We start from the raw sequence: 22144 nt of genomic DNA, 5'->3' as shown, positions 1-22144 counted from the left end.
TTAATTTAAATGTTCTTTATCCTTAAAAAGCCCCTGTAAATTAATAAAAGCCTGACCAAACCCCTGTTAAATGCATTTTCCTAATACAGTAAATGCATAAAAAGATTCAAAGCAGTGTACAAGAACATTTGGCAAAACTACTGCATGTCAGTGACCATAAAATCATTTCCACTTAAAATGCAATTACATCCCTTATGAATGCAAACAAATGGCAATTTGCTGGATTTAAAAGTAACAAGAAAAAGCTTTTTTAATGTCTGAGAGTAGACTACATGGGATGTCACGTGTCCTAGGAACTAATAGTGGATAAAAGGTATAAAAACAAGAGAAATCTAATCCTACTTGACTATGTGGGAAAAAGACAAAAACACATGGTGAAGATACAAAAGTTGGTGTTTAAATCATGACTTGAGATCTGTTGAGGTTTTCAGTCCTGGAAAATGACACAAAGCCCACGACTTTAGTTTTCAGTGATAATTTAATCATACAAACATTCATCAAACTGTTTGCATTTCCTCACTTTCATAAATGTGCTGTTGTATGAGTCTAATGCCAACTGATTCATTCTGCAATCTGGCCAGTGGAAACTTCAGAGAGATATTACACTTAGAACAAAACACACTTTGCACTTGATGAATTGACATTGACAGCAAATACCTTTAACGGCACGGAGAAACATTTATCTTTAACATTTTGCACCGGAAATGCACGTTTTGTGAAACAGCAAGGAGCCCAGAAATCCACGTGACATGTTGTAGTATTTATTGGCTGGTATTGTCATGTTGTCAAAGCTCAGTAACCCTGTCAAAGCTTATAGTTAGTGCCTTAATGAAAAGGGTGTTTACCTGATGAGGTGGTCTAACACGCTGGCTGTGGATGAAAGATAAAATCACAGAGTTGATAAACCCTTCAGGACTTAACTGTACTTGTGGAGGAGGAAAGTACACAGAGGCCTTGTCACAGAGGTTGCATTACTCAGTGCATAGATCAGCCAGTTAGTGCAAGTAAATATGCAGTAACAATTCTTCAGGACAACATAAGTCTGTCATTTTATTGTCATTTTACTGGTGTGGTTAAGCTTGCATCTGAAATGATGCAAACAGGATGACATTTTCCAGTGTGTTTAAGAAGCTCGTCAATGAATAGACTCGAATGTGGAACATCCTGAGCATAATTTTAACAAGAGACTGGAAAATTCAGAATGATGATTATACTAATAAAACTGTCAGCTCACTGCAAATACACAATGTCGAATCTTTGGGTAAATTAATATGTTTCCAAAAACATTATCCTCTTCTACATTCATCAAATACATTCAACTTAATATGAAAAAAGCAAGTCCAAGACAGCTTCAAAATGAAAATTCAGAGCAGGGTGACAAAAAAAAACAACATGTTTTCATAATGTTATGTCTTCACCAGTGTTTATATGGCTTGAATTCAATGTCTGATGGCATAGTGCGCATTAATCATGTTATCTTGTGTTTAATGAATGTAAGCATGTGAAACTAAGCTAAATCGTAGATTCAGACAATGACTGGGGACATCTCTAATACTGCATTATTACCAATAATGAATATTCTGCTAATATTCTTCTAATATTTCATAGATGTGTATATGCCAACTGCCAGTAATGACTCTATCTCATGTATGGGAAGAAACCTTCACTGTCTCACAGGACTCTTTGAGCTTTCAGGCCAAATCAGATTCAGTTTCATAAATGTTTTTTGTTACTTCCATTTAGATTAAGTAGCTCAAAAAAGTCATGTTTGACTACAGAAGGCATAATGAAATTGTTGGCTCTAAATTCTAGCTTTAGGAAAACAAATGTTCCTGTACAACAATCAAGAGTAAACTTGAACAAATCATAGGAGCTGTAAATAAAAGTTCTGTTTCTCAGTGTTGATCTTATCTTCCGTTTGTAAGAGTAATGGCTGGCTCCCTCCAGCGGAGAAAAATTGCATCGCACAGAAATGATTGCCTATAATGCACAAGCCATGTAGAAAAACTGTTGGGCTTTTAGATGAGCTTCAGATATATTTCTGAGGGATGTTGCTGTTCCCCTTCTCTTAAAACGTGTATATTAAAAATTAAGATAAAAGGTAAATAATGACGTCCAATGGTTTGTTTCAGAGAGGCCCATATTATTCGATTCAGTTACAGGGAATCGGTCCAGAAACCCAGTCAATATACAAAGAGTCAGAGCAGAAACTGGAGAATCAGTTGGCAAAATAAATGGCTTTTCCTCCAAAGTCTCTCTTTCAGGTTGCACAATGCACACACATATACACACAATTTCACAAGTACACACTCCTGTCATCATGTTTCATTTGCACTCTGGCAACTAAAAAACAAAATCTGAAAAGTTATCACTCAAAAGACTCATAGCACTCATTTTTAACTTAGCATTCACACGTGCATACAGTGGATTGTGGGATGTTGGTTGAGCTGCACGTCAGGAGCGCTGGCCTCTGGTTTCTCAGTGTAGCTGGACTTTGCATAAAGTGTTTTTGAATCTCCACACTCTCCACCAGCTACTGATAAAGCCTCTTCTTTCTTTTATTGGTGTGACAGACTCCAGAGGTACAGTTTAGTGCTGCTTCATTGTGACAAGTCCCATGATTTAAGAGTGCCCAAAAGGATAGGGCTCCTGTATACCCTGTAAAGAAGGGAAATTATAAAATAAAATAGATAGATGGGCTGCAAGATATGTAAAGTCATTTTCAAGCAAAAATAACAAACATTTGCTTGTTCCGACTTCTCCGATGTGAGGATTTGCTGCTTTTCTTTGCTTATGTGATAGTAAATCTAATTATCTTTGGGTTTTAGACTGCTGGTCGGACAAAACAAGCAATTTGAAGATGTCACCTAGGGATTTAGGTAATTTAAGAAAATAACCTGCAGATTAATTGATAATGAAAAGAACTGTTAGTTGTAGGACTAGTTGTCTGTATAATGAAATGTCTGCTTTAACACCAGATTACAAAAAACCTGTTGGAAAATATACACATATAGATTTAGTCCATCTTGTATTGAGCAATGACTTTGCATTGCTGGCTAACTCAAACACTTCTATGTACATTGCCACCTGTTTCATAGTAAAAGCCATCACATGCCCAGCAGCTGTTAGACATTTACTGCCTAGCAGCTGCAGGCACCCAACATACATTTATGCAAGTGTGTAATTAGTTCAGAATGCTAAATTGCTGCTCATTTTAAGCTAGTCTCAACTATATTTGTTCATTTTAGGTGTTTTTTAGCCACGCAGTGTGGCTCTATGGGTGGCAATGTCAGTCTGCTGTTCCACCATGTCAGTCTGCTGTCTGCTGTGGTGAATCCCTAAGTTTTCCTCTAGTGCCAACACCAGGATGACATTTGCTACAAGGTGAAATCCGATGACTTTAGTGATCCTTTGACCTTTCATCTAATGCCATCATCAGGTCAAAAGTTTAATTTACCTAATACTTCGGTTTATGACCAAATGCCTGCAAAATTAATGACATTCCCATCAACCTGGGCTGTATTTTGTGTTTAGTGCTACTTAGCAAATGGTAGCATACTCAAAGGGATGGGAGATGAGATGGGAAACCTGGTAAATGTTACCTGCTAAACATCAGCATTTTACCATTTAACTCAAATCACCCCTGTGGCTTAGTACAGCCTCACAGAACCTCTAGTGTGGCTGTAGACTACTAGTCTTGTTTGTTGAAGGATCAGTTTAAAATAGTAGATGGGAGGAATGAACTTCTCTGCAGCTTCAATTCAATAGAGTAAAGAAGGGTTATGAGCAACCCAATTAATGTATCTCAGCCGCACTAATACTGCAACCCTGAGAAATGTTTTCTGTGGAAAGTTATTTTGAAATAACGCGTCATTTTGTAAAACGTATCAGCTCAGCTCGATCGATACATAGATTAGACTAGATAGATATATATTCATCTATGGTTTGGGGTTACTTTCTACTCACACAAGATTAGATTAGATGTAACACGTTTTCTTAATTATAGATGGTTTCAGGTTTTGAAGTTGTTCTGTCATTTTGAAATATGAGAAGAAAATGACCCCAACCATGCATCATAACTGTGGAGAATCTCCTTGCCCTTTGATATGTCTTACCTGGTTATAAGAGACTACTGATAGATTGCTTTGTAGACTGTTTGCTACTATATCCACAGAGTTGTGTGAAAGTCCATTCTGATCTTGCTGCAGCTCGTTGGGGCTTCCCTGCCAATGTTCCTCTGTCACCCTATGACCGCTGGCATCGTGGAGGCTGTTGTTGTTGCTGTTGGGGCACTTGCTCTTCTCTGGCGAGGCGAAGGGGTTGTAGTCTCCTTCCAGGCTGCGGTGAGGCTGGGTGTTGAACTCGGCTTGGAAAGAGGAAAGCTGCTGTGTGACGCCAAGGAGGCCTCCAACCTCCACACTCAGGATCACCCAAATTACATCTGTAAAAAGAAACAAACAGCGTACTATAATATACAAAAGCCACTAAAACTGTCCTGCACTCCAACTTATACCTAAATGTATAAGGTTAAAACTAAAACTGCTTTGCATTAACAACCTACCAAAAGAATATATTAACCAGCAGGCTGAAAATTTGTCTCTGAAACACCATTTAGATCATGTAAAATTAAGCTGGACCACACACCACGGTATCCTCAAAGATTTAACGTGCTCCAGGTCTGCAATTCTTTTCTCACTTAAAGCCACTAGGAGACTGATGGTCTTGAGTGAGGAATTATCGCTATGAACACCTAAATGAAATATTCAGGCCAAGTATAATTTTTAATTGAGTATCCCTCTGCTGCTTAATTTGAAAGTAGGCAAGTCTTGAGGGACTTCCTGTTGGGATCCATCATACACATTGAACTCGCAGGAGGACATAAATCAATTAAATGAATGACTCTTAATTTAATTTGTGTGTGCTAATAGAATGGCGATCCAATCTTTTAATAATTACTGGTGAAAACGCATACAAAATTGTCTAGTACTTTATCTTCAGTAAAGGCTGTTGCCTGCATATGCTAACTACAATACATGGCTGTATATTTGCATGACAGCAGCTCAGTTCAAAACAAATAATCATCTATTTGAAAAGAGGAATACATTCAGGGCAGAGAGAATCATTACAATCAGAGCATATAAAAAGATGGCTACAATAATTAGTTGGGATGACAACTTGTTGATGTTGATGGGGCCAGTCTGCCTGGCTAATGTTAATAATAAATAACAAACAAGTGGCATTCTGGTGTTTATACATACCATGCATACACAACAACATGAGCTCTCTTGTTCTTTAACTAAGCAGAAATGTTTTGATAATAAAAAAAAGACATCTCTAAATAGAAACATTTGCAAACATGATGTTTGCAACTGCTGAAACTTCGGAAATATGTAAAAGCATTAAAGTCTGATGCTCAGTTCTAAGGCTGCAACTAATGATTATTAAACCGCTGATTATTCTTTTACTCTATAAACTTTGGGACGTCTTCAAATTGCTTGATTTGTGTGCCCAAAAGTCCAGAACCCAAAGATGTTCAATTTAAAAATATTTAAAACAGACAACAGCAGCAAATTCTCATATATGAGAAGCTGGAACCAATGAATGTTTGGAATTTTTGCAGGAAAAATGACTGAAACAATTAATCAAAATAGTTGCTAATAATTTTTCTGTCGATTGACTAATTGATTCATTGACTAATCGTTTCAGTCTGTTCTTGAGCATATGTATTGAAAAGCAACTGTTCACATTTGCTTGCAGTGTGAAATTTGCTGTCCTCACCTCCATAGTAAAGTCCAGTAGCTGTGCACATTCTCCACTGGCCCTGGTACATGCCAGGAGACACAGGACTCTGCATCTGCACACTAACATCCGCCATTTCCTGAGGGTCTAGAGACCGCACCATCACCATGTTAACATGACCAAACTGATCTCCTCCAACATACTTCAGACAAACCCCGGGAGGCCATGACTCTGCACCTGGAAGACACACAGACAACTATGCTGAACTCAGCATGACATGTAAGCGTAATTATTTTTTCATTTACGAGGTCTGGTATCAGCTCTGTGTTCTATCATATTATTATTATTCCAGCAGACTTACCTGTGTTCTGTATCCTCCAGGTCTTTGTGAAAGGTGTGTCCGGTGGAACTGATTCGCCCTCACCAATCGTCACATCCCTCACAAAGGACATGCATGGTGCACTGATGTTGGGACTCTCAAAGTCATAGTAGGCTCCGATGGCTGCTTGTAAATTCCTGGGACAATAGAAGGCAGACATCCAGGTGATCAGTACAAATAAACAGATAAATTGGAGTATTACATGTGATTTGCGTAGGGGAAACCCCATGATTCAACAGCAGTTTGCACAGATATGAACCTTGAATGTTTAATGAACTAAGGCCAAATTCGGGGCTCCTGTCCCCTTTCCTAGCTGGCCTCTGTTCCACTTATATGTACTGAGGTTTATTTCAACATTTTCATCAAGACAAAATAACTGTTATTTTGTCATCATTAAATAACATCATATCTAGGAAGAAACCTACTACTAAAGGCCTAGGAGTAAATCTGGGTCCCTAAAAAAATTTAATTTATCCTACAAGAGACATAAATTTGTGAAATTTTAGTGACTGGTTCAAATGCATATATTGTGGCAAACAACAGAGCTGTTTGCAGACCCAGAGAGATTGCGAATGGGTACTTCCCGTGACATGTTGGTCATCTATAAACCAGCAGTTTTTATTTTTAGAAAGCTCGTTGCAGAGCAGCTATTACACGGCATCACGTGATACTACTACAGCTTGCACTGCCCATGGACGCAGTCTCTGTTCCTTCCATAGACCTGCATTGGCTTAATACTGCATATGCGCAGAAAGACTTATTCATGGCAAAATTTACATAATGACCTTTCTGTCCCTAACACATTCATTTTCGTTTTCACTGCTTACTGTTTCAATTTTTAAATGCTGTAACCGGAAGTCATAAAGTCCCGAAATGCAATGCAACTTTGTTAAGTATTCTCAGTATGCGAATAATACATATTAATACATTTTGTCCAGGCACAGTGAGGTAAATATTCACCAGGCTTGCACAACTACCGTGTGAGCTTTGAGCCAGACTCGGCAAGCGTTATGTCGGACGGCTGACGTTACGTAATAAACTGTAGTGATCTTCACTGTGTTTGTGGTCAAGCAGAGACAGACATAACGTTAACGTTTGATCATCTTGGCTGTCGATAACGTAAAAGTGACGGGTGTCTAACACGGTCCTAACATAGCTAAATAGAATAAGCAGTTAACAGACTGTGAGAGAAAGTAGTTATAAACTTTTATTTGTAAGTTCAACTGAGTAACTAATTTAGCTACCTGGTAGTACCTAGCTTAGTATAAAAGTAGTGACTAGCCTACAACTCCTGCCCAGCCTTAACGAAATACATTCATAATAAAAAAATACTTTAATGTCTTTTCATTCAAATACCACGCCCGTTTCGATATCGTGTGTCAACTACAGTGTATTTATCTTTATAAGCATTTTTTATCAGGTATGCAACACACGCTAAGCTGCCTTCCACTGTGTCACTGGCAGGCAATCAAAAGTCGGAGACACGGTGACTCAGCTAACGCTAGTTACGTTACTACAACGTCGTTAGCTGTCTGTATCCACGCTTACATACCCAACGTAAACGCTATCACTCAGTATAACAACGAAGGATAACTCTTCCTATGATTTCCTTTCCTGTTTTCCCAACGAAATATATTTTTACAGTGAGAACCGCTAGGTAGACAGCTAGCTAGTCCACAGTATCTATTAACGTTATCTAACATAACCCACACAGCAGGCCAGACGAGTCACCGCGCTCACCAGTTGGTCATGTCCAGAAAGAAGGCGCATCCGGCGGGGTTTAGCTGAAATCCGAGGAGCCTCTGAAATTCTGATATTAGGATATCTTTGTCTGTTGTACCCATGCAGCTGAATTTCTGCATGAGCTCCTGGTCCAGGTCCAGGTCCATGCCCTCCATCGTGGATTCGCCTGGACAGAGACGGGGGCTTCGCTCCTAATTTAGTCCGAGGCCTCGACTTGTCATAACAAACCATAGACTGAACTCAACAACAAGGGCCGAGTGCGCATGTCACATGATTGTGTTTTGTGCCTCAACCTATGAGCCACAGGCCTGGCGGAGAAAAGAAAAATGGAGCTCTACTTGAAATATGTTCAAACTAGGTGTATAGTTATGTATTACAGTAATGATAATATGTAATTAACTGTTAGACTAAACTAATTAAAGTAACATCAAATAATATATCACTTGTGCAAATATTTAATTTCTACACGTGAAAATGAGCAGTTCTGCTTGTTCTATTTGTCCTATATAGTGCACATGGCCAGAACCTGTTTGGGGGTTTCTGTATAGCCAGATATAGCCACATCATCCAAATGTAGCCACATTTTCAGAAAATCGGCAAAAAAGCTAATTAATGCGCGTTTCCATCCACTACTGTTGTGAGAACATTAGGAGACCTCAAACGATGAAAAACATAGTATAAAATGTTATGAAAATATGCCATTTCTGTTTGTTTCATGTACTACTTTAGTACAGTAAGGTGCAGTGTAGTTGTTCTCACGGAAGACATTTAATAAAATAAATGATGGCTAATAAATCACACTGTCATGGCTTGAATAGAACAGAACCGTCGTTAATGTTATACAGTAACACCTGTGCTTTTTCTACTATGACATATCAAAGCGTCTGCTGTAATAAAAGCAAATTGTCCTTGCATATTAAAATAGAATTAACTGTACAAAGAATATATTAATTTACAGTACACTCAGACTACATGAGACTACCTGATTAAACCAAGTTTGTAACACACCAGTGCACAACCTTTTAAGTGTCATTTTATTTTTACTTTAATTAAATATTTTGCCGTGATTGGTGGGATTCTCCGCACTGCCGCCCACCTGTTTTCCTTTGAACATCCAGCAGATGGCGTCGCTGTGCAGTTGGGGCTGCTGTGTTTTCTTAGTGGAGTAGCGTGTGCGTGCGTGTGCGTGTGTGTGCGTGGGGGAGGAGGGGTAGGATACGACTAGGATAGGTATAACAAAAATAACATCCTACTAATGAAATAGTATTGTTAATAAATAATTACACAACTCTATACAGACACATACAGTATATTTCAATTTAATTTCTGATATTTTATGAAACAAAACATATTTCTGCTCTAACCGGCTCTCAGTCGGGAGCCGGCTCCCTTCGTTCCGGCTCCTAGAGCCGACTCTTTCTCGACCGACACATCACTGGTGTTTAGCGTAGCGAGGTAACTGCTAGGCTGTGCTGTGCCAGCAACGACTAAAAAGATGCACACTGCTAGGGCTGTGTACAATGTGGAGGTTCCTGCAAGCTAGTATATGTTTATTTTAGGGGGGAAACTGCTGTTACTGTACGACACAAACGCTAGCAGAAATGGCCGGGATTATTAAAAAGCAAATTCTGAAACATTTGTCAAGGTAAGTGTCATCTTTGGCTTTGTGTTAGCCGGTTAGCCCATCTGGGGGATGTTTTTAACGTTACTGCCTACAATACAGCACACGTTGGTTCGCTAAATTTTCCATTTACATGTAGCTACATTGATTTCCACGTTACCATCTAGCTTAACGCTACATGTTGGATCAGCCACATGAGAATAATGTTAGGACACTCGATAGGGACAGTGAACGCAGCAAACACGTTCAACCTGAGACTAATAACGTTAATCACATTACTTTTCCATGTGTATGCTTAATACTGTTATATGCCTTAATACTTGCTTTGGAAAGCTGATATATTAGATTCAATAATATTAATACCTACCATTACTATTTGAAAGAGCTCTGCCCATACCCCACTGCTTACTTTGTCTTTTTATGTCACTTAGCCTAGTGGTCTAGGGCCTGAAATATCATAAGTATTTTACAATGGAAATGTGAAAAAGCTGTATCTGAAGCAGCATCTTTTCTATAATTTAAGCCATTTAAATCTAAATCTTATATCTATCTATCTATCTATCTATCTATCTATCTATCTATCTATCTATCTATCACTGAGGTTTCTCAGTTATTTCTTAAGGGTCATTCCTCTTTGAATTTATGCTCAGTACAGCTTAAAAACAAGGGGAAAGAAAGACAAATAATTTTCTAGATAATGGGTAGAGGAGGAAATATGGAGGAAATATTTCCAGCTCATCCATCTTTATGTCCTGAAAACAGATATGATCTTGCGCACAAATTGATCAGGGTGCTAAAAGGCTTTTCTCTCTTTAACTCCCAAATCTAGGGAAGATTGAGCTTATTCAGTTGTGTGTATCAAGTTGTTTGGCCTACTCCACATTAATGAATGTTTTTCAGCTGAGGTTTGCTGTCAGAATAGTCAGTATTTTTTTCAGCAACATTCATCCCATCTCGCAACTTGCTATACATAGACATATATTGTATTCCAGTCACCTTCAACACCTTCTCCAGAGCTGGCTGTAGCCTCTTCCTCTACACCTGGTTTCACTTCTTCTACATGTGATGTTCAGGAGACATAGCTGCTGCTATTTTGTCTCCTTTTTTTAAGCTGTTATTGTGTCAGAATGTGTTGTATTTTCTGTTGCTGTCAGTTTGGCACTGCTGACAGTTGTTGAAAAATTTGGATGGGAGAGCAGTGTTGAAATGTGTTTAAATGGTGGATGGGGTAAAGGCAAAAGTTGATCATGAGACTGGACAAAAGGTGTGTGCTAAATTGGAGGCTTTCTATTTGACTGACTTGTATTCTCCTTCCCTCTGTTGTCTCTGTCACTGAATAATTAAAACAATTATTTGCACCAGATAAGACACAGTGGACACATATGCATGTTGATGTTGTTGATCATAGCCTGTTCCTAGATAGGAAATTAGATTTATAGTCCAAGCATCTCTTCAGTTATCTTGCATCCTGCTGTCAGAAATAATCGCTTTTAACCATTTTGTGTTTATTACAACATTCTTAGCTTTAAAAAAAATATTTTCTTTTATAAGTATCTGACTCAGTGTAGCAGTATTCATATAACAGTATGGTCATTTTAAGACAGGCAGGATGATGACAAGATCATATTATCAGTTTTAACCCAGGCATATCTGCAATGCATTCCCGTTAATGGCTAGAATCTTTATGTATAAGTTATGTTGTGCTGTAAACATACAAACTGAAACAAAGACTTACATACAGTGGACTTCTTTGACCACTGAGGAATTGTTGGATTTAAACTGGCCACTTCAAGGGCGATTCTTTTGTGTTCGTTTAAGAACAATCTTGGTATTCTTTCATTTTAAAACCAAACAGTTGTGCTTTTGGCAAAGTTTGTACAATGACTTTTTTCTTGCATTTGATAAGCTCTGGAATTTCTGTTCTCTTTAAACCATGCTAATCTTAGTAATTAGCCTATATTGCTAGTTTTATAAATAATAGCACAATTATAAGTAGTCTTTGCTGTAATGTAGGTCTTAATAATGAATACCACCAAATCACTTCTTTATATTCTGCCAATCCAAAAGGAAGCTATTAAAATGCACAATGATGATCAGTCGAGTCATAGCTGATTTGTATTTTTTGATATTTGAACTAGCTCTACACCTCAAGCTTGACTCTTTAAAAGCCCTTGAGGAGTGTGGGAGTTAATATGATATATTAACTTTGGGAAAGCAGTGGCACAGGTTTTTCCCACAACTGAAGTTGTTGGAAGAAGAAGTGTTGAGCCATTATTTTGTTGCTCGATGTCAAAGTTAAGCTTTGACTGGCTTATCAGGCTTATGAGGTACAGCATGGTGTTAGGCCTAACAATGTTAAATGTTTTGACAAATTGGACCACATTCACATGTCATCTCATTAGTTAAATTGATGCCATTAACCACACTGTGAGCCACACTCTGTATTTCTCTTGCTTACATTTAGTCTGTCTCTTGGTTGATGTCTGAAATGTCATGGGGATTTGTCATGACAGTGTTCAGTCATATGTTGTATGTGAAATTAAAATACTTAATAAATTGATTTGTTCTGATTGCTGCTATATTCACCCTGTGTTGGGATGTAGCCTATTCCTGGTTGTTGAAGCTCACTACATTAACACCCTCTGAGAGGTTAACCTAGATGGCGAATACAGCCGTGTGAATCTAGTAAGGCGGCTGCTACAGTTTCCCAGGATGACTCATTCAGTTGCACTACTTCAAAAACATCTTGGCCAAGCTGCATAATTGAATTTTGTGTATTTCTGTCTCCCAGATCATCAGTGATGTATACTGATGATGTCTGGTGTTTCCCTGTTAAAATTTGTATGAACCTCTTCCAGATTTAGGCTGCAAGTATTCATCCTAAAACATTTTATTTTAACTTTTTATCTGGTTCCTTTCCTTAGGTTCACCAAGAATCTGTCCCCGGACAAGATCAATCTAAGTACGTTGAAGGGGGAGGGGCAGCTGTCCAACCTTGAGCTCGATGAAGAGGTATTGCAGAACATGCTTGACCTACCTACCTGGCTGGCTGTCACTCGGGTCTACTGCAACAAAGCCGCCATCAGGGTATGTTATTGACTAGTCAAACCTGATTGTGTAGCTGGTCTGACAGGTGAGGCTGTCACCCTTTACTAAGAAAAGTATTGAAACACAAAGCTGAACAAAACTAAACAAAGATTTTCAGTTTATTAATGCAAAAGAGCTTGCTTTTGAGTGCATGGAGTCGTAGAGGAAATGAGCAGTGTCAGTACCACAGAGATAAGCACTGCTAGAGGCACTGCTGAGACCAGCACTGGTTGCTGATAATAGACAGACAGGCAAGCCATGATTCAGAGGCACACAAGAGGCCAGAGGCTAGAGTGATCCTGAGATATACTGGCTGGTGTGCATTGAGCTGTCATTATGGTTGGTTTGTGTTCCCGAATAATCCCAACAAAACTACATGTTTAAGACAATTTAAAATTCAGTAATAATATTTATATTGTTGTGACTGAAGTGCATTCACATTACATGAATATTTTAACCTCTTGAATCTCAATTTCTCCTTGACAGCAAACATGTTTCCAACACTGTAGGACAGTATTACATATAATATTATGTATGTATGTATTATGCTTGCAGCTGTGCAGTATGATGCTTTTGACTCACTGAAATATCCAAACCCAAGACACTATATTTTTTACAACTTCACCAGTAATATTCTAGATGTTTTACCTGATTACCTTCAGTCTGACCTACATGTAGCATTCTCTTTTAAAGTGTATCTGACTCTGAGTAAAAATGTCTCCTTTGCAACTGTTTACTGGCAGTCACTTGTTCTGTTGTTTCATATTTGTTTTCCCTGTTTTCAGAAATGCCCCAGGCTAACCTCTCTTAAAAAGCTCCATTATGAAGGCCAAAATATCTTGAACTGATATATTAGTCTATACAAACTCCTTTTTGTTGTTAGGCACCCAGATATATGATAGTGGCTGTTTATTAATTGATTTTAAAGTTATGTTTTTAGATGTTTCAGTCTCACCACAGTACTGAACTACACCATTGAAAGTGCATTGTGATCTACTTGTCGATACGTTTTTAGCCATGCTAGCGGCGTGGCTCTATGGATGGCAATGTCTGTGGGTCGGTCGGTCGGTCGCTCCACCACATGGGTCCAGACTGACAAAGCTCAACAAATATTGGATGGATTGCCATGAAATTTTGTATAGACATTCATTTTCCATATTAGTCCATATTAGTCCATATTAGCCAGTGTGCATCATCTGTGATCCCCAGATGAGAAGACAAGGACTCGTGTTCCTAAGTGGAGGCTGAAGATTTAAGGCCTTTGTGCCCCTTAACTGAGGAGACCAGGCTGGCAAAACTATTTTTGTCTTTTAAGTTACATGTGAAAACCCATGCTTATAGACTGGCTTTTATGCAATTGTAATTGTTTGTGACTTTTAGTCTTTTTATAATCATTAACACTTTTAAACAATAAGGGTCATTTTTTTTCGTCATCCTCCTTTGTCTAATCATGAATTCATACTTTATTTCTCATTTCCTCTTGTTTTAGTTCCTCCAGTACATGGTAATAATACCAATGTTCATATTTAATTTGTTGAGCAGAAATGGCAGTATGACTCCAAGTATTACAGCTTGGCAGTTATTGTTGTAGCACTTGCGTCACGTTGTAGAAGCTTGATGTTCACTGTGCCCTTGTGCCCAGTGAATGATAAACAGTGCAGAATGCTGTGGCAAGTGTTTGTGACTGACTCTGTGGACCTTGCTGTCCTGTCTCTTTAGATACAATGGACAAAGTTGAAAACAAGCCCCATCTGCCTGGTAAGAATTTCTGTCCTTCTCCTGAGTCCTTGCACATTTCTGCAACGCTAAGCTTTTCCCTTCATGTTTTAATCCAAAATTAACCTAACTTTGACATGACTTTAGCAGTGCCCCAAATAGTTATTTTAATGTTTTGTTATACTGCTCCATAGGTTTTGCTCTCTGCTCTGTTATCATTAGTAAATGTTAGGTTACTTATTTATTTATCCTTGGTCAATTGTATGCGGAGTATTACTATTTCCTCTTTTGTGCAGTTCTTGGATAAGGTAGAGGTAGAAATGAGGACATGTGAGGAGCCACGTCCACCTAATGGCCCCTCTCCTATAGCTATTACAGCAGGCCAGAGGTAAGTCTGCATGAATCTTCAGTTAAGCCGACATATCTGATGTTGAATACTCTACTACATCCCATGTCATGTACACGGTGAACATTGCCTTCGCTCATGTTGACATTGTGTATTTACAGCGAGTACGGCTTTGCAGAGAAAGTGGTGGAGGGCATGTCTGTTAGGATCAACTCCATTACCATTAAGGTACAGGCTCGTGCCTTCCACGCCTCCTTCGAGCTCTGGCAGCTACAAGGCAACAGCCTCAACCCCAAATGGCAGCGCAGTGACCTCCGCTACACCCGCGTCACCGACCCAAAGAGAGGAGAGGTACAGTGCAGCACACTTTTATCCACCTCCTCACCCAGCTTTAACACTGCTCTGTCTGGAAGTTGTATGTAATGCCGAACTGAATACAATGTTATACCACAAATAGTGTGTGCTCATTAGGCCTGCAGTAAATAATTTAATCAAGCCAAGTGTTTTGGTTTTTATTAGCTGCATGGACTATATTGAGATGAACAACCTTTTAGAATGAGGTCTTGTAATCCACTTAAAAGGAAATGTGTCTGTTGCCTTTTCCTTCTATGTATGGTTAAAAAAAAACAAAAAAACATTGGCCCTGCCACACTGATACCAATCATTCCATACAAGTGTCGGAACATGGTGTGTTTTTGTTTCATAGTGGTTTTATTTTTTTTTATGATAGATGGATGATTTGATGTGTTCATTGTTTCAATCAGGTGCTGACATTCAAAGAAATTAACTGGCAGAGTTTACGAATCGAGGCAGATGCCATTGAGAGTGATGACCAGGACCTTGGTAGCACCCCGTTACGCCTCATCACCAACCAAGGACGCATTCGTATCGCTCTAAAACGCAGAGTAGGAATGTGTTTCTGCCATTCATTCACTGTTCTGTCATGGAATTGGTTAAAAATCACAATCTTGACCTCATCTGAATTGCAAAACATTATTTGTCACAAGTCAGGTTTAATTCTTCATTGTTCTGTTCTAGATAAAGGACTGTAATGTGCTGGCATCCAAGCTGCTTTTCATTCTGGATGACCTGTTGTGGGTGCTGACGGACTCTCAGCTCAAAGCCATCATCCATTACGCCAAATCTCTCAGCGAGGCCATGGAGAAGTCTGCCCAGCAGAGGAAGAGCAGGACTGCTGAATCCCTACAGGTCCTGCCTCCTTCCTGCTCATAAATGTTTTGGGAAAAAATCAGAAGAAATTTAGGGCATTGTCAACCTTAAAAAATATTAACCTAATTCATCTGAAGTCATGTCTCAAGAATTGTTGTTTCTGCATCAGTTTTAGAATCAGAATCAGAAATACTTTATTGATCCCCGAGGGGAAACTCTTTCATTTTAATTGATTTGATATTAGATAATGCAAATACAACAGGCCTTTTTCATAGAAGACCTTTTGTCTTGTCATATAGCAAGAAAAGCAAGTATTACTAATGCTATTAACGATGGCTCCCGCTAGGCTTTATTTATCTGTTTATACCTTCAACCCTCTGGAGTCCAGGTTCATTTTTGCTTACTTTTTATGCATACATTTTTGTCTTTGTTTAGCATGGTTTAATTTTTTCAGCCCAAACTCAGCTATAAATCTGGTTTATCATTTTATCAATTTAAGTATAAAGCTGCCAGGAATCCAAAATGCATGAAAAATGACACAGGTGCCTATGAAAATGTACAAACATTTAGTGATAATCACAAAAATACAGCAGAGAAATATAAGAAATAAAACTATAATACAGTCTATTTACATGTAAAGTGATTTCATCCCAACTCAGTTTTGTGCCTTTTTCATTGAAAGTCTTTGTATACCATTGTAAATCACTGAAAATATGAATAATTTAAAACAAAGTTTTAAAAGATTTTTCAAAAACAAATGGATGGTCTACAAACATAAATAAAATACTATATGGAAGCCCCACAACAGCAGTTTCAACTGGTTTTCCCAACTTGTCTCTACATGTAATATAAATAAAGTTATGTAAGTAAATAATAAATAAAACATGCTCAATGTATTCACAGGTTAATACAGACTCCAGATTAGTTTGCAGTTACATTCATTCAGTATCCTCTCATGACAAAGACAACACAAAGACTCAAAACTAGTTGGCACAAGACTATTTCTGGATATGTTTTCTATACATTGTAGGTCAATTTGTTTCCCTATTTAGATTTTTTTTTTTTACCTCTTCTGTGATTTAGACTGCCCCTCCATCGCCTGGTCTCCACAGCCTTTGGACAGAGCCCCCACCCGCTCCTACTGGCACCCCCAACAACGTGAGTCAATACTTTGATCTCTACGATGTCAAGGAGTCTTCCTACCACACCTTCATATCCCGCTTGGACTTACACATATGCAACGACAGTTCTTCAATGGATGAAGGTTAGTTGGAAATAACTCACCGTGTGCCAAAAATGATCAACATGTCGTCTTTATTGTCTTGTAACTCAAGTATATTTATGCTGTTTTGCTTCAGCATAAAGTCAAGATTATGTGGTCAAAGGAATCCCTAAAATACAATGAATTGCTTCAAGCTCGTTTTTAACAGCTATCATGTGATATTGCATAGATGAGCCTCCCCCACTGGGCTTGCAAGGTGCCATGCAGCTGACATTCAGGAAGCTGGGTTTTGACTACTATCCCGTCCACAGACCTGGTGAGTGCCATGACTGGTCCTTTCTCTGACTATCACTTTACTGCAGTTTATCCCGAGGCTCTGTGGTGCTTCCACTTTAACCACAGCATTCATTCAGGACTAGCTGTTAGGAGGATTACTAGTCAAGCAGACTAATGGCTTGGGAGAGAGTGCCCAGTGCCATTATTCTTAGTGGAATTCCTGAAGTGTAGAATGTACAACAGCAGAGTCACCTCCTGAGCTGATTATGGTCAATTAAACAAAGTTAGAAAGTGCTATTCTGTTTGATTAAGAATGACAGTCTTTGAAGTCAATATTGACTGAAGAAAGATGTAAATATCAACACAGCACACCTTTTATTTACAGTGTATATATAACCACACATAGTGTGTACACATGCGTGAATACCAGCTTTGAAAATTGGCCAAGTTTGTTGACACATGCAAGGCATTTGACTCCAGTTCTCAATAAACTTACACAGTGCAGAGGACAAATTTATAGGACAATACAGATACAGACACACAGCTAAACAAAGACATCAAGCTAAACAAATATGAGCAAACTTAAAAATATAGCTGTTACAGACAAGAGCTGGACAACAAACTATCTATATACAGGTCATATTGTACTATGTGTCTTATATGTACAAGGTCTTAGGGTTTGCGTCAGGTTTTCTACAGAAGAAATTAGTTTTAAGCCTAGAATGATTGCTGAATCGTAACCTTCCATTTTGCTGCTGCTCTAATACAGCTGATGGATGTCGACACTGGGAACGCCACAGTGGAGCCATGGAAGCTCAGGCCCAGTGGGCTGGGAAACTGCTGCAGGAGTACCAGAGGAGAGCAGAGGCTTCTGGGTTCCCTGGGCCACATGCTGAGGTGCCCCAGCCAACCAAGGACTCTGCGAAGACAGTTCAAGGTATAAGCACAGAACTAATGTAAAAGTTTGTCTTGTTATACTGTAGGAAATCCATGTCTTTTGTGCTAAACACAGATACAATTATACATATACATGCTCAGATGTCATCAAAGCAACTTCATCACAAAACAAAATACTATACAGTAGCAACAATGAAACTATGACCCCATCCCCCATACCAATCAACATATGGCTCAGTAACATTTTTATGATAAGAAAGACACAAATCATAATCTGTAAGTAATCTGTAATCTCTGTGTTGTGATCTAACGAGGAAGCACACTAAGTGAGTCATTTCTGCTTGTCACAAAGTGTTTTCTCTCCCATGTACATACTTTAGATGGACACTCTAGTGCCAAGTCGAGCCCCTCTGACACAGAGCAGACATCCAACAGGAACTCTGTCAAAGCTCTCTCAGGGTCGTCACTGAAGAGGCTGCGATCCAGCTGTGTGGTGATCAGGATGGATGACGTGGATATTCACCAGGCAAGCTTTAATCATCGACTCATTTGATTTACCTGATTTAACAGAAGCCTTACTTCAATAAATGGACCGAGGGACTTCTGTTCCTCAGTGGAAGCAGTCAGGCAGTACCTCTGACCAAACTAGAAGTCTCCTTGCATTTAGAACATTTTAGCAGTGACAAGGCATCAAAGGTTTTGGACTTATTTATAATAACTGTAGTTAATCACAGGTGGTATTAATATTGAGTAAACAGGGGAGTTTATAATATTAAAATCTTAAATGGAACCAATCAACCTCCAGCCACATAACTGTTGATCTACAGTGGATCATACAACAGGGACAATATCAACAACTCCCTTATCATCGTCTCTTAACGAAATTACACATAAAATTATATTCTCAGACGTTACCACCAGCTCCCTACTGTGAATTGCATTCGTGACATGACATAACTTAACAGTTGTTACCATGGCAATGAGAAGTATAGGCCTTGGATAGTTAATGTGCAAAACATGGATAGGATGATTAGTTAATAAAAAGATAACAACAAAGCACTTTAAACATGTCTAATTACTGACCACAGGCGTTATCAAGATGGACCCTGAGTGAGGTGACTTTTCTTAAAGACACCAATGATTATTTTAAAGGAAAAAAACGTGTATATTATTGGTTCTTCTCCAAAACTAGAGCTTCACAGTTAGCCAACTAGCTGACCCAAGTGCCATGTACTGCTGTGTGCTCATCATTTGCTGTTAGCTCAAGCCAGAAAAAGGCATGTTAGATCAGCAGCTCTGCAGGCATCTGCCTAACAGGCGTTACAGAGAGAACAAAAGTCTCTTTCTATTGTATTGATATGGTGATGTAGACATGTTTGCCATCAAATTGTCCTTCTGGGGAACTGTAACAATTGAAGATATATACTTGTGTAATAATTGTGTAATGAAAGTGTCAAGAAAATACCTCAGTAAGAATAGAATAATCCCATATATGTCACTTCACTTGCTGCTCCAGTGCCTTTTTATCTGAGGCTGAGAAACCCCCTGCCACTTCAAATTACACTCTCAGGCTGCTTCTGCATTTTCACTTTGGATATTTCACACTTTTCATCATGAAAGAACGTTACATTTCCAGGGTTATTTTAAATGTAAGACACTTGTTGTTCCCCATTTGATAGAACAAGAGACCCACAGGGGACGTTCTGTACATGTCTGGGTCTCCACCTTCAATTTATGACTTTTAACTAAAGTAACTGTAACTGAGTTCCTTTTCTTTGTTTGTTATTGTGTCTTGAATGAAGCAGATAAGCGAAAAATCAAATCCCATATTTAGTGACATTTCCACCACTGTTCTAACCTCTGCACCTCAACATTCAGGTGTCTACAAGAGGCCGTCAAAACAAGAAGACCCAGTCTTTATTATCCTGCAACCGTAAAGCTCTACGTTTGCCAGACAACATACCAGCAGTTCATCTGCAGTTTACTGAATACTACTTTCCTGACAACTCCAGTTTATCAGGTATCATGCAGCTGTGTTTAATCATATTTTTTGTTATCTTTTTGTTTAGAGTTCAAGTTTAGATTTCTATGAGCAATGTCTGCTTTACTCACATATCGTGCTCTAGAATTTCTTTAGAAGTATTTTTCATCACAGCACAACCCCCCTTTTATCTTAAGTATAGTAATACAGACCTGTTTGTGTGCTTCTACCTTGTTACATTTTTACATGACAGAAACATAACTTTACTAGCAACCTCACACATAATATTTTTTAAATTGCTTTTGTATATGTGTTATCAGCATTTACTTAAAAACTGGACTGTATTTCTTAATTGCATGTTAATATTCAGATTGGTTGTGTACTTAATGCCATTGTTACAAATTATGAGGTGAATATCCTGTATCAGCATCTCTTGCCTTTTTTCCTTCTTCCAGTGCCCACCTCAAACCTGTATGTCCAGCTGAATAGCCTCCAGCTCTGTGTAGACCCAGCCAGTGTGCTCTGGATCAATCTGTTCTCCAGGGGTCTGCTGCACACCCTGGACCAAGTCAAAGCTTTCTACCATTTGCAAGACAGCAGCAAGGCTGAAGAGCATTTAGACATTCGCATGGATGCAGCTCAGCTTAAGGTCAATACACAACTGTTTTTACATATTAGAGGTTTCCTTTTTTAGATTTGAAGTATTTGTGTAGCCTGTTTTTGTCTTATCAATTTATTTTCTATAAATGTTTGTAAGTTGCTGGTTTATTTTAATGTTTTTTTGTTCCTTTCTATAGCTGATAATCCCCTTGGATTCTTCCATATTGGACCATCCGGAACGTCCACAGTCCCTCTCTGTTACTGTACCCCAGATGGTTCTCAGCAACACCCGCCACTGTCCTCATGGCTCCAGAGCTGATCTCAATAGCACCTATGACAAGTTTGCCAGCTGCCCTTTCTTCCAGCCCACACCTCCCTGCTCCTTCCCAAGAGACCAGAGTGCCTTCCACCCCATCCCGTCCACCTTCCTCAAGCACTCTCAAGAGACAGAACCCCAACCTCTGGACAGAAAGCAACTACGATCCCAGGATGTCTGGTCTCTCAGTTTGTCCCGTGTGACCCTAGGTTTTGATGGAGCTCGGCGATTCCCCAAAGGCAGAACCCAACCTTTTGTTGAGCCCTTTGCCGTGTCTGTGTGGATGTGTCTGCCCTCTACCTTTAAAAATGGTTCATCGTCTTCCTCCTCCAGTCTCGGCAGAGCCCACCAGCCGTCTTCAGAACAGGAAGAGGCTTCGCTTGCCTCTATCCACTTCTTGGCCCACACCATCACTCCAGTGAAGATGTGGCTCAACCACTACCAGTATGTTGCCCTGCTGAGGATGAAGGATGCCATGGCTCGGTTGGGGGCAGAGTTGGGCCGGGATCTACGAGATGTTAAGCAGGCTCACGGCCAGAAGACAAAACCTGCTACAGTTTGTTTTGCCCTCCTGGTGGACTCTGCAGAATTGGGTCTCCTGTTGCCACCAGTCTGCTCAGAGCCTGAGGAAGAGGTCCCCCACACCCCAGAGACTGACAGCCCCAGTATATCAGACTCTGACATCTCCCCCACTCATCAATCTGCAGATGTGGTCCTAGAGGACAGTGGGTTAGAAAATGGCATCTCCTCCGTCAATACAGCTGTCACTGCTTTTGATCAGGATGAACAAGATGCGTTGGTGGAGGAGGCATGTGAGGCTGTGGAGGAGGGGGATGGTTTGACAACACAGGAGGACACCTCTGTTCTCTCACCTCCACTCTCACCTGGACACTCCCCTGTCCTCTCCCGCGAACTGTCCACCTTTAGCCTGGAGGGAGAGCTGTCAAGCGCCATTAACGTCACCAAGGATGTGACCAAAGATGCCATTAGTGCCTCGCTGGATCTGACCAAAGGGGCGTTTTCAATAACAAAAGATGCCTTTAGCATGTTG

At 39.4% G+C, this 22144-nt stretch overlaps 2 protein-coding genes across 3 annotated transcripts in view; one reads left to right on the top strand and one right to left on the bottom strand.

The window, feature by feature from the left end:
• Positions 1 to 459: 459 nt before the first annotated feature.
• Positions 460 to 8122, bottom strand: LOC122883174 (protein ILRUN-like). 2 transcript variants are annotated; one of them, XM_044211504.1, is made up of 5 exons: positions 7959 to 8122; positions 6101 to 6255; positions 5779 to 5976; positions 4116 to 4441; positions 460 to 2658 (listed from the first exon to the last, which is right to left on the bottom strand). In XM_044211504.1, exons 1-5 carry the CDS (start codon positions 8090 to 8092, stop codon positions 2623 to 2625), a joined length of 849 nt encoding a protein of 282 aa, XP_044067439.1. In that variant the 5' UTR covers positions 8093 to 8122; the 3' UTR covers positions 460 to 2622. The 2 variants fall into 2 exon arrangements, with proteins under 2 accessions (XP_044067439.1, XP_044067438.1); XM_044211503.1 differs by having other exon boundaries at positions 7859 to 8120.
• A 1097-nt stretch (positions 8123 to 9219) lies between these two features.
• uhrf1bp1 (UHRF1 binding protein 1) overlaps positions 9220 to 22144 on the top strand; it is a 22380-nt gene continuing 9455 nt past the window's right edge. The window contains exons 1-14 of the mRNA XM_044211499.1: positions 9220 to 9506; positions 12407 to 12569; positions 14289 to 14327; positions 14582 to 14673; positions 14793 to 14982; positions 15396 to 15536; positions 15670 to 15840; positions 16885 to 17065; positions 17253 to 17339; positions 18069 to 18236; positions 18577 to 18722; positions 20075 to 20216; positions 20633 to 20826; positions 20975 to 22144. The exon at positions 20975 to 22144 is cut by the window's right edge and continues 44 nt beyond it. Of these exons, the coding sequence (XP_044067434.1) occupies positions 9463 to 9506; positions 12407 to 12569; positions 14289 to 14327; positions 14582 to 14673; positions 14793 to 14982; positions 15396 to 15536; positions 15670 to 15840; positions 16885 to 17065; positions 17253 to 17339; positions 18069 to 18236; positions 18577 to 18722; positions 20075 to 20216; positions 20633 to 20826; positions 20975 to 22144 (2928 nt within the window). The 5' untranslated portion in view covers positions 9220 to 9462. The remainder of the gene's footprint in view (positions 9507 to 12406; positions 12570 to 14288; positions 14328 to 14581; positions 14674 to 14792; positions 14983 to 15395; positions 15537 to 15669; positions 15841 to 16884; positions 17066 to 17252; positions 17340 to 18068; positions 18237 to 18576; positions 18723 to 20074; positions 20217 to 20632; positions 20827 to 20974) is intronic.

This window comes from Siniperca chuatsi, linkage group LG10 (assembly GCF_020085105.1).
Source record: "Siniperca chuatsi isolate FFG_IHB_CAS linkage group LG10, ASM2008510v1, whole genome shotgun sequence".
Lineage (NCBI taxonomy): Eukaryota > Metazoa > Chordata > Actinopteri > Centrarchiformes > Sinipercidae > Siniperca > Siniperca chuatsi.
The sequence above is the reverse complement of the archived record's forward strand: the minus strand, read 5'-3'. Positions and strand labels throughout refer to the sequence as shown.